General features: G+C 38.2%; 2 protein-coding genes across 2 annotated transcripts in view; one reads left to right on the top strand and one right to left on the bottom strand.

Annotated features, from left to right (window-relative positions):
• Positions 1–5,172: 5,172 nt before the first annotated feature.
• On the bottom strand, positions 5,173–10,912 carry LOC112108745 (diphthine methyl ester synthase). The gene is made up of 4 exons (XM_024202968.3): positions 10,805–10,912; positions 8,351–8,390; positions 7,206–7,309; positions 5,173–5,738 (listed from the first exon to the last, which is right to left on the bottom strand). The coding sequence occupies exons 1-4, from the start codon at positions 10,824–10,826 to the stop codon at positions 5,515–5,517; spliced, it is 390 nt and encodes a 129-aa protein (XP_024058736.1). The 5' UTR covers positions 10,827–10,912; the 3' UTR covers positions 5,173–5,514.
• A 781-nt stretch (positions 10,913–11,693) lies between these two features.
• Positions 11,694–12,759, top strand: part of LOC112108752 (uncharacterized oxidoreductase ZK1290.5-like) — a 91,613-nt gene continuing 90,547 nt past the window's right edge. Inside the window, exon 1 of the mRNA XM_029912439.1 lies at positions 11,694–11,715. Within this exon, the coding sequence (XP_029768299.1) occupies positions 11,694–11,715 (22 nt within the window). The remainder of the gene's footprint in view (positions 11,716–12,759) is intronic.

Below are 12,759 nucleotides of genomic sequence, written 5' to 3'. Positions count from 1 at the left end.
ATCTTTTTTCTGTCGAAGCTTTGCTGTGAAAATTAGTCTACTAGGTTTTAATAGACTATTAAAGAGGTTGGAAGTAGTTACTATGTTTAACTAAACTGGGAGAAGAGGGGAGAGGAGCTCTTCCTGGCAAATGTATCTGCAGTGGAAACGAGGACTATTGGACGTGCTATGTAAGGTCACATTCTCTTAGTTGACATATTGATTCTGACATGAGCATGATCTCTTATCAATGTCTTGTATGTGTTCACACACACACACACACACACACACACACACTTGTTCACAGAGCGCTTTCCAGAAACACCCATAGACCATATTTTTACTGGCATTCATATTAATTTACATTTTGAACTCAAAGTGAATGTTAAATTCCTGAGACAATCCTACAACACCTGTACTGTAGATGCAATGCTTCCACTAAAATTTACTACAATTATCAGTGCAAAATTACTGTAGTCTCTCATTCTGTTTGAATTCAGAGACTGAACAGTAAAGATCCCACAAATGTATCTTTGATTTCCACATTTGAAGCTGTTGGTTAGTCTGACTAGGGACTAGGACATAGAGCAAGAAAAAGGAAGTCTCCTTTTTATTAATCGGAAATATGAGGGGTAACTTGTGAATTAATAAATTTACACTTAATGTACAGTGTTTAGTGGAGTAAAACAAGACAAGGATGCTTACTAGAAAAATCAAATGTGCTGCTGACTGGTATGAATTCTAAGTATTTTTCTGATGCAAATATCAGTGTCCTTGTAACTGATTAAATACCCAGTAATGGGTAGTACTAAAATCAAGGAGTGTTGTAGTTCTAATCGGTTCAACTTTAGTCACAGTTGATGAGCATTGAGTATGATAGACAGAAATACCTAAGATTGAATTGCAGGGATGGTTTGTATAGTGCAATGTTTGCTGCAGATGTTACTGCATTATTGCAATTTACCTATTACAGGGATAAGCAGCTTCTTAAATTCAGTTTTATTCCTCCTGTATGACTCACTCTGTATTTTTATATATATAAATGCTGCTCAATTGCTAGTCTGTGCCTTGAGCTCACCAGATTGATGCAGATATACGAGTGCTGAATGAACTAATAATTTTTAATGTGTACAAAGTTGTGATTCAAACCCCAAGGTAAGACCTCTTCCATGGCTTCTGTAATATCATGCACATACATGGACTGTGGGTATTGTCTTTTGTTTGGGAGGTCTTTAACACAGGCAATAATGCAACAATCCGCTAATCTTAAGGATGGTGGTCTCCATCACTTTGAACCACCATTTTAAAAAGAAGACCCAGCCTCTTTCATCTAAATTGTACAAGCTATAACCTCAAACTGCCTTTTTGGGGTGATTATGCCTTCCAGACTTACAGCTTTGATTTGTTTCTGGGCTGCTGAGCTAAGCTTCCTAATCATCTTAAAATACCTTTAACACTAGCCAAATCATTGGGGTAAGCTGCTTATTGTGAATGTTTTAGCTGAATGTTAGTGGGATGCTTTTTCAGTTGCTGTGACTTGCTAAATGTCTTACTGCAAGTGAGCAATTGCTTGGATGTTAGTTTTTTTTTTTTTCCTTGTGTATTTTAAAAGGACTCAGCATTGTCATATGGCTAATCTTCCTTGCCAAGACCAGTATTTGACAGCATAATCCATTTTCTGCACACTGACCTTTAATGAAAATTGCTCTTTAAACTACTTGTAACAAAGATTAAATTTCTTTCTTGCCTAGGAAGATCTTTGAGACTCTTGGGGGAAAAAAATCAGGCCTATGGTGTCTTGCTCATGAGAAATGCACATATTTTTACAATCAAGATGAGTCTTAATCATGTTTGGGATGATTTTACATTTTATAGCAAGATGTACATAACTACCCCACATTTGTTTTTGTAAAATGTAATTTAAATGTGGTGACAGTGTATGGAAACAGTTGTTTGCTGTTGAGCAACAGGATTGTGTTGTCATTTCAAGTACGTGACTCTTTGGCTGAGTAGATTAATTTTAAAAGAATGTGCGAGTAAATTGGTCAAAAGACAGTAGATGGCATACCCTGCATTTTAAGTTGGTGTAAATTTACTCCTGTAGCATGAAGTCCAAACAGCATTGGTTGGGTAGCTCTCATGCTATTGCTTGGGCAGCATAGAGGCCAACAAATGCATTATGTGCCTTCAGGATGCTCTGTCCTGAGCTAACTCTGGTCCATTATGGGGTAGGATGCGTGTGAGGGACAGGTGTCAGGCTGTCCAGCCGTCGTGTTTTAGATCTTCCAGGAAGTCTTTCACCCTGCTTCCAAACAGCATAGCAACATTTAATTTTTTTCACCTACTAATGAACTACTAGGTGAGCTGGAATTATTGAAGACTGTAGATCATGTGACTAATATAAACCCCTGAATGTTGAACCATCAAGGACTACTTACAACTGTTTTGTTTCAGATGACACTAGATTCTGCTTCTCATATACTAATGGAGGTGTTAGTAATCTCTTAACTTCATCCTGAATCCCTGCAGAAGATGGTCTATTTTAAGAGTGATGGGGGGGGAGGGGGAGGGGAGACCTGCTAAATTTCATTTTCTAATTGACAAACCTGATAACGATCAAAATCTCATCTAACTCTCTATGAAGACATAACAGCAAGGTGCTACAGTGAATCTCATTACTAGAACTGTGTATAAGATTACTACCTACAATGTTGCTTGGCATTGAACATACTATGACGGAAAACAGGCCTTCTGTTGGAGTTTACAATCTGATCCTATAAACAGTTAAACATGAATAAAGTTGCCCACTGTGTGTGAGTGGGCCTCAAGTGAGGAGCTTAAGTAAATCTAGTATCCTTGCTACACTATGGGTTAAACTAGTATAAAAAATAAGCATGTCAGAATAATTGAACCTAGTACTTCAGACTAACACGGCTACCCCTCTGATACTTTTTTGTAATGCACTATTGCAGTAATCTGTATTTGATCTTCCAGTCATTAACCTGTGAAATTTTAAAATCTAAAATGTTTTAGACAGGCTGCCTGTCTATTATCAGAATCCAGAATTCTAACTCAGAGGTGGAAGCTAGTGCTACTGAGTAAGGTTAACTATTTTAACTATATTTGAGGTTATTATTTGTTTTACTTTTAATTTTTAAGAATTAAAAATCTGAGTAGAGAAGGGAGGAAGGAAATACTCACCAGTTCAGTACAGATGCTAGCTATCAATGTGTTGTGGGGATGCAAATGAGATACCTGGAGAAGTTGCTGTTGAATAGCATTGTTCCTCAATATTATATATATACCTTTCACCTATTAAGATAAATTGCTTAATAGAACTTACAAGGAAGACAAATCAATGCACGTCTCGGTGTACCTTCACACCCACTGACTTATGGTACTGCATAATTCAGATGTCATATGAGACCCTGAGGATTGTATGAAATAGAAAATGGATTTTAAAGATGTTGAATTTGTATTAAATAGGCATGAGAATCCTAAAATACATCTAAGATTGTTTTAATACCACTTCAAATCAGCATCTTTATTCATGAACAACCTTGTCCTGTTTTCTTCAGTTAGCTTTTATGATTGTATTTGGTATGACAGCTGATTTTTTTTTATTAAACTGTGACACTTTTAGATGTTAAAGGAATAATATAAGATACAGAGGAGCTTCTTCAACCCAGTTCTCTCAGTGTTAATACTGGTTTTGCAAAACCAAAATATGATGGTCTCAGACCCTACCTTAATAGGATGCTGCATTGCATACAATAGAACCACCCACTCCTGCAGTGGTTAATTCCCTCTACCCCCAAGACCATGGATCCTCTTTCTGCTTTTTATTTTTATTTTACTCCCCTTTTCCTCAAAGCCCTTGTGTTGGTGACCTCCATGTCTGGTCTTCACAGGCAGGAGGTTGTTATAGTACCTTGTCAAAAGATGCAGGTCATTCTCCTAGGATCTGCTAGCAACTGAAATATTTATTCATCTCTCAATATGTGCAAATGCAGAATAATCTACCTTTCAGGTTTAGTGAGCCACACTTCAAGTGTAAGTTCCTGCCTATGGGGTATCTTTACTCTGCACACAATGTTTGGCAGAAGCACTGTTGTGTAAAAGAATTTGCATATTTCACTTCCCACATATACAAAAAACCTTGATGGTAATATGTGCCAGGATCTAGTTCAAGAGTTGAAATTAGTAGCTACCGAGGGGGCTGGCTAGCACATGAAGGAATGTGAATGGAAAAAATTGCCAAAACCATTCCTAGCAGCAACACAGTACTGTTTGCACCTTTCCAGTTAAGTTTCAAATACATGAAGTACTCTTATTGGTGTGCTTAAATTTAATAGTGTGGTATTAGAACATCTATAAATAAATGTTTGAGTAGGAAACTGCTGATTCTAAATAAAATTGTGGAGACGCTATACTATAACTTGGTTGGGGGGTGCTGAAGTTAAGCCATTATGACTTGCCCCAAGTGCAATATTAAAAATTTTGATGTAATCTTTTTTCTACTTGAATGGTTTAAGTAAAACGTTTCATCTGATGTATTTGAAAAAGATTTGGGATCAAATTTCCTTTCAATAAAACTTGGTTTAAAAAAAACCCTGCATGTGTATTTTCTGATTTGACTAGCTGGCAAGTAAGGATCTTGAAAGTCCATGTTGTAGAGCTGATTTTTGAAGAACTACCTCCCAACCTGTGGCACAAACCATGTGGCTTCTTCTATTTCCTGCCATTTTCAGGTGATTAACAGTTACCACTTCAACAGATTCCTAGGCTGCAACGTTCTCACCTTTATTCCCTTTTCTAAGGTAGGGTTTATGGACAGGCCTGGCTGTTTCCCATAACCCCCAGTTAATTTCTTTCCACATTCATTTCCCCAATTGCACACAATAGGCCAGATTAATTACATCTTTGAGTGCTACGGTAGCCCAAACCCTTACACAGCTACTTGGATGGCTGGCATAGGTGATTCCTTGGTGGTATAGTAGGACAGGAGCTAAGCACAGCAGTTTTCCAGAGCACTGATCCTGTTTTCTCCCTCATTTGGAGAATGTGGTACAGGTCCGCCTTGTCCTAGTGGGACAGTGCACATGGTGTAGAGTGCACAGAGCTATTTCCCCCTCTCTCCCCCCCTCCCCCCACACACACACCCAGTTCATCTTGCTCAGGTTCATCTGAACTTCCCTCTGCACTGCCCAATCAGAGGCCATTCCTCCCCTCCAGGGGTAGGTCTTCTGGCATTCATGATGCCCCTAGGAAGGGGAAGCTTCTCACCATGATGAGTTCAAACCTGTGAAACCTTCCTGAAAAGCGATCCTGAAACCAGCAGGACACTTTCCTTGCAGTTCCATGTCTTCATCTGCAGAGTATGTGAACTCATGTTAGAGGGAATGTTTATGCTCCCATAGTGTTGTAGGTAGCAGAGTATAAGTCCACTTATGCTGTTTGTATGCTTAAAGTAAGGATGGAAAAACTAAATTTTAAAAATTGCCACAAAGCAGGGGCCAGGTAAAGGCTCTTTATTCAAGTGTTCCTTTGACATTCATTGTCTTCAAAGCTAGATTCATCCACAGCACAGAGCTTAAGCATATCTATTTCCAGAGGATGCATATTGCCTGCTATGATCATGGAATGGAGTGGGCCACCTAGTTCTACTGTGGACATCTGTTGTAAGGTGCCCGAAGCAATTTTCTGATCCACGGCACCCACCCTTGCTAGGCCAACACAGAGTGTGTTCTCCGTAACTTCTACAAAAAAGAAAATGCAATTTCAGGAAATAATTCATCTTTCATTTTCTAGAGAGCAAATTCAATCTCTTTACTGAGCAGTATTTGCTTCACTGAAAGTAATGATTGTACGTTACATTTACAAAAGCATTGAATCTCAAGTTTCCAGTCTCTGATTTTAATCTAACACTTTAAAGCCAGGAGTTTTGTTGCAAAGTGAGATGGAATTCTGTTATTTGAGGAGATAGAGTACTCTAAGCTACATGCTGACAGTAGTTAGAATGGGCTGTGGCAAATACACAATAGAGGGGAGTTAGTTCCCTTCTCCATGTGAGTCCTCCTTTCAGTCAGTGCCAGTAGCAGGATATTGGTCTAGGTGAGAAGACTACCTTATTTCGCACCCCTACTTCCAGACCTCAGCAGAGAGAAGTAAACTACTAAAGGAATAATGGTGGAGATTTGCTCTAAAATGTTGTCTTGTAAATAAAAATCAAACCAAATGTTAATAGAAATACAAGTGAATGAAGGTGGGGTTTGTTTTAGCTCTGCTCTCCGTAATAGTACAAATGTGAAGTAGCTACCTAATATATAGGCATGGTAGAATTTGATTTTTTTATAACTGACATACCAATAGTAGTTTAAGCATTTTCTCCAATTTTTAGCGTTCACAAAATTGTGGGTTTTAAACTTTTTTTATTTATCTATTTAAAATTTTGTGGGGAGTGTCTGACAGTTGATGCCAAGATTCAAAAACTGAAAGCTTTAACTTCACACTGTCAACATATGTCAAAATATACACTGTAAATATTTTTAAATCAAACTACCTTCAAGCAGCATTTTTCTTTATCTGTAAATTGACAATGTAACTGTCAGCTTGTGTGTGTATATGATGAAAAAGACATCTACCAACAAATCTAATTCTTCCAAGCCTACTTATATAAATGGAATTAATCTGAATTTACCCTGGGATAAATAAGAATTTGGCCAATAACTAGTGAAGTGACTTAGGTGTCTATCATATGAAAATCTGGAAGTACAATTGTCTAAGGCATTCATAGTACAGTTAAAGGGAAACTCAATGTTAAAATATTCTAACAGTTCTAAAAACCGGTGTAAATAATCACTCCATTCTGATCCATTCAAACAGCTTCCCCTTGTTTAATCTGATGGACCCAACGGAAAGATGAATGGTAGCACTGGTTCTCAAACTATGGTAACTGTACCAGTTGAACAAGACTAAAGACCTTGACTATACCTCCAGGAATCACTAACTTCCATTCACCAGTGCTCACTGCCTGCAGTATAGCTTGGGCTTTGCCAAATGCATCTTGTGATCAGCTGCCTAGGGTTGAAGGTAGCCCAGTTCCACGTCAGATCAGGAGCTGCTCTAATGAAGAGGAGCAGAGCAGTAGTAGAGACTCCTCAGTAAAGGTAGAGAAAGGGGAAGCCTGGAGTACTAGCACCTGGAAACAACTATTAAACGTGTACCTGGTTCTTCTCCTTGAAGCCTCCTATTTTGAACAATGGCAAGAAGCTGTTCTGCAGCTTGGTTCACACTCATGTACCGTGGTGATTCATAAATCTTCTTTCCTCTGTTAGAAAAAAACTAAAGTAATAACTACCTTGCCAAATAGTATTAAACCACAGAATACTAGGTTATTGTAATTCTCTCATTCCATTATCTCTATGGCACATTTCAGCTTTAACATAACCCATGTGGCTTAAGTATGCTTTGTGGTAGGCCTTGGGGGTTGGGGGTTTAGGGTGAATTTCAGCTCAATTGCAATCCCTGGGCTCCCTGCACACTTGTAAAGCAGCAGGGCATGATCTGGCTGATACTTTGCTATCTTAAGATTCAAGTGAGACTGCTGGAAACTATACAGGGTCTGCACTTTAGAAAAACAAAACTCAAATAATCCAATATATTTTCCCAACAATCATCATGTAGGCAGATAATTACAAAGGAGAAATATATTCAATTATTCTCAAACACATTTCAGCTAATTTGCCAGTTCTGACTACATTCAAGCAAAGTTTATGAATGTGAGTCTAGGCCAAAAGTTACAGCATGTCTCGAAGCAACAGTTTATAGACCCAATTATAAAAAGATGGTTTAGAAATGACAAACTTCTTTGAGACAGCTGAATGACCTTAGTTTAACTAACACTATTAAAAATACTTCTGTTTGGTGTTAAGAGAATGGAATGTCAATACTCCAAATGCAGTTTCTGGCCAGTGCACTGAGATGATTCAGAGCACTGTCTTGTTTTCAGCCGTTCATCTGCTTCAGGGAGAGAGACTATACTGTGCAAGATTGAACAATTATAAGACTTCATTCACTGAACAACCTCTTCTAGAAGGACCTAGTTAAGACAAAATGTTCTGTTTACTGAACACAATACCGAAAATTAGTGTGCAGTTGCTGCAAACTAAGGGCTTGATCCCACTGAAATAAATGGCAAAACTCCCATTTATTGCAGTGAATGCAGGACCATGCCTAAGTGCTTTATTTCATTACGAGCGAGCATCTAAGGAACGGGTGAGTGGAGCATTACTAAGTAGGAGGAAGGATCTTCAATCAGTTTTCATTAGAACATGCTGACAATATATTTATTTTCAAAATAGTGACTCACTTCATCAGGTTTTCCAGAGATTGCTCCTTTACTTTTATGTCTGCAGGATAAAAGTTATATTTATTAGACACAAATAAAGACAGAGGTACTGTAATCTTTTCACTCATCTTAATTGTCTAAATGGGTAAGGGCTTAATTAGTAGTTTAAATTAGCAGGTCTTTTCTGCTTTTCGTATACCAATATTTTAGCTATTGTAGGAACTACAAATGTGGATTTCTAGCAAAGTAATATCCGCTCTATTCTGAGCTTCATATATTAGTTATGAAGAAAAACCCTTGTCCTTTCCTTTTATAAAGATGAAGTTTTACCTGGGATTGCATTACTTCTAGGATTCTAGTGCAAATAAGAACAATGTAAAACAGCCCTTAAAACCGTGCTTAAGTACTACAATGATGGGCACATTTGTCATAGGATTGAAAAATATCAAAATGATACTGTTCTAAAACAATTATATAAGCTTCTGAAAGCCAAATGTATTGCACGCTTCATTCATAGATTCTAGGTTCAGTTGCACCTCAGTAGTTGGAAGGTAAAGCAGCATAACGGAAGGACAGTATTCACTTTAACCACCACACAGGAACCCAATTCATTAGCAGTTCCTTCCTGCTATAATTTCTGGATATGTGTATTTTATATACAGAGCAACTCTGCAATTTTATGGAGTCTCAGGCATCTGCATTATCTCTGACAGGCACTCAAGTTCTACAATATGGAGCAGTGGACATTATATACTCAACAGTAGAATGTTTAGCTTGTACTGACTGTCACAATTTTTGACTTGGTGTTCAAATCTTAAGTGCATTACACTCAAATACATAGACAGGAGACTTACATCACTCATCTTAAATCTGTATTCAATGTGTAAAAAAGCTGTACAAAACCCGTAAAAGTTGGGGTATTTTTACAGTCTTAAAATAGCTGTTCAGAGTTTAGCATCAACTTCTGCCGAGGAAAAGGTTTTTATAACAAGATCTGTGCATAACCTGGCCTTTTAACAAAAAAATGTTGTGGGAACTACAGATACAATTTATCATAAGTTAAAGTTACAGTACTTCCAAATCAGAACCATATTCTAATAGCACTGTTTCTGTATTTTGCTTTTACTCATTCGTGAAATATCCTTTAATGTAATTTGACTAAACAATCAATTAAAATAGACCACAACCAAGTGGTATTAAAGGAACACTTATTTTGAAATTATCAGGTTTCAAATGTGACTTAAAATTAGATTTAAGTCCTATACCTGCCATGAATTCTTCTCCCCCCCACCGAACTTTGTGGTTTTGCAATGCTGCTATGTTAAAATCAACACAAAATGAGAAACCGTGCAAAGCATTAAGTGCTAACAGATGCAGAGTAAGTGAACCAAAAAAAAAGGGGGGGGGGGGAATCTCCCTCCTACTTCCCTTCTTTAAGTTTGTTAACTTGTAATAATAGAACTTTAATTAAAGTTTCTTTAAAGTTACCAAAAATCTGATTTTAACCACCTCTGAAATCATTTCTGTGCATTTGGAAAGTCAGCCAAATGTGCAATGACACTTGTACATTTAAATTGTTTCCAGACTAAGGTTCTTCCAACGCCCACAGAATGCATGTTTTTACTTAAACTATGAATTTGTTAAGCACTGACAGCTCCCTCCTCAGCCCAAGAGACATGGAAATGGTCTTTCTTGAAGTGGTCACAAACCAAGGGCTCGAACCTGCACACTTTTAAGCATGTGTGTAATTTTATGCACACAAACAGGCCCATTGAAGCCAATGGGACTATTTATCATGTTATTAGAGTTATACACAGGCTTATGTGTTTCCAGCATTGGTGTTTAAGATTTGGATTTACAGGAGAGGGGTAAATAAAAAGATCAGACAAAACAATGTGAGCTACTGAGGAGGTTGCTAATTTAAAATCAGTCATCTGTTTTAGATCCTGCTTTACAGTGTTTTTGTATATTACAATGTAACCTTGGCACTCTGTAAATGTCTTCAGACTAATGAATGTTATATTAGAAGATGAAAATCATTTAATCAAATACTACAAATTTGGCTAATAAGACATGCCTCTTCCAAGATGAAGTCTATTAAGGTCTAAACAACTAAAGTAAAATGACACTTGCTAATTACTGCAACCTGATTTGGATCTTGAACAGGAGATACACTTGTCCTTAAACTCATGCTGTATTTTAACAGCATATGCAGATCTCTGATCCTTGTTGAATTCTATTGAAGCACAGGGTTTTATTGATTTCTCTACTCTTTAGAAATCGCAGGCCACAGTGAAACAAGATAGGGCTAGTAAAGCTATTCTAAATTCACATAAGCAATACACAAAGGATGCAATTTTGGGTATATTTTCTTCAATTAAAAACATTTTTCTTCTAAATTTATGACATTTATCACCATAGCCTCTGGATGTTGTACAAGAAAGTGATTACAGAACAAAGACAGATGACCCTTACCAAGTAAGCACAGCGTGTGCATTCCATTCTGCTTGTTCTTCTGAATCTTGTCAAAAAAGCTTTCTGGTTTCCACGTATCCGTCCAGAAAACTACAGAAACTGTTTCTCCAAAGTTGTACAACTTAAAAAAAAAACACACACACACACACAAGCAAAGAAGAAATTACTTAAGTGTGGATTACAAAGAGTTTCTATACATTAAATATTAGGAAATTAAGGTTTGACATAACAAAAAGCTAGGAAGTCTTGAGCGTGTTTAAGGAGGGAGCATCAGCTGGAACTAAGGCACCCTTATATAAAAGGGTATTTTCTAAATGATTTTGTGCACGTGCAGGAAAGAATAAATTAATACCGCCTTTTAAAAAAGGTGTCCTGTTCTCCCCTTGCCGCACTGAAACTCCTTGGAATGGTCTAATGCATTAACAAGACTTTGTTTTTTCTTTGTATCTAAGCCTGGAACAAAGTTTCCCTCTCTGCTACGGAATAGGAGATTTACTACTGTTCTGTCACCCTCCAGGCAGCGATGCACGTTAGAGAATGAGTAGTGAGGCTGCCTCCTAAGGCTTGTATCCAGCTCTTTATTCTGGTCACCATTCTTCATTAACTTTCAATATTCCTTCTACACTTAAAAAGACCCAATCATGTAGTCCTTATTCAGGCAAAATTCCCAGTTAAGTCAAGGTGGACTGGGCCCTTTGGAAAGACTGAAGCAAAACTGTAGGTATCTGGTAGATTATTTCCTAAATCTATAAGGAAGCAGGTAGGCAGCCTCCAATAATGCTGTAGCATCTGCATTCCTGTGTAATGTTTCTACAAGCCTTGGGATAAATTATTCTTGTAATATTTGTATTAAAATAGTGCTCAGAGGATGAGTGTGCTATATATGAAGATGTTGTCCCTGTGCAAAAGAAGTTAGAATCCAATACCATAAGGATCAGAGGACAGGGGCTACAGACAGATATATTTTGTATGCGCGCACACACACTCAATTCTAGAGACAGTGGCAATTTCATTCACTTGTCCCTCAGTCTTGCCATCATATATTGGCTGTCTTCTCACAGTAATGGGGAAGGTGGGCCATGGGAGATATTTGATATAGTTCTGCAGATTAGTTCCAGATGGGCATTGTAAGGGGCAGCATAAAATAGAAATATTTTACTGAGATGTAATTAAATGCAGAATTTGGCCTGCAAATCTATTACTGGTGGTGATGCATACAAAGGAAATAACTCAACTTGGCTTTAAGGTCATAGGTTGAGTTTCAGGGCTGGGAGTTGGAAAACATATTTATGCATCTACACTAAGTTAATTTGATCTGGAAGGCAGCAGAGGCAATAAACACCAAACCCTGATCTGTTTACTGTCTCACCTCAAAAGGTAGAAACACATCTTCAAGACCCTGCCTTAGCCATGCTGTGGTCAGTGCAGGTCTTGGGTGGGACAACAAAGGTGGATTTGCAGCTCCCTTATATGGGGCCTGGTGGGGCCTGGCTCCAGCCCTGGCCACGTCCTCTTTTCTCTCTATCCCATGGCCACACACCCCAACTCCTCCCCTTACTTTAAATCCTACACCGAAGCAAAGGAAGGAGTGCAGTCCCCCCTGTCTGCTAGAAGCAGATGAAAGTCCCTCCTCCTATCCCAGGCTTGGAAGAGCATCTCTTAACTCCCCAACTATTTCTTCTCTGCCACCCTTCCCTGGCTCCTAGCTACAGGCGGCAGACAAGAAAGTTAAATAGATTGAAATTGGGGGGTGTGTGCGCGCAGAGCTCTTTTCAAGCCTGGGACAGGAGGAGGAATTCCCATCTGCTTTTAGCAGAGAAGTGGGAGCTGCACTCTGTCCTCTGCTACCCTTTCTTTAAATCTTACACAAAAGACATTATGGTGGTTCTATGCCATCTGGGGATTTCCCTCTGGCCATTTAAGCCATGAACACAGATCCTTTGCACTGCCAGAGC

The sequence above is a fragment of the Terrapene carolina genome, unplaced genomic scaffold, assembly GCF_002925995.2.
Source record: "Terrapene carolina triunguis isolate 2854851 unplaced genomic scaffold, T_m_triunguis-2.0 Scaffold211, whole genome shotgun sequence".
Taxonomy (NCBI): domain Eukaryota; kingdom Metazoa; phylum Chordata; order Testudines; family Emydidae; genus Terrapene; species Terrapene triunguis.
Note: the sequence above shows the minus strand (reverse complement) of the source record. Positions and strands in the feature narration are given on the sequence as shown.

Coding starts and splice junctions, on each gene's coding strand:
- LOC112108745 (XM_024202968.3), bottom strand. CDS start 10,826: ATGCACACGCTGTGCTTACTTG. Junction 8,391..10,804: donor GCACACGCTGTGCTTACTTG/GTAAGGGTCATC, acceptor TTTATCCTGCAG/ACATAAAAGTAAAGGAGCAA. Junction 7,310..8,350: donor TCTCTGGAAAACCTGATGAA/GTGAGTCACTAT, acceptor TTTTTCTAACAG/AGGAAAGAAGATTTATGAAT.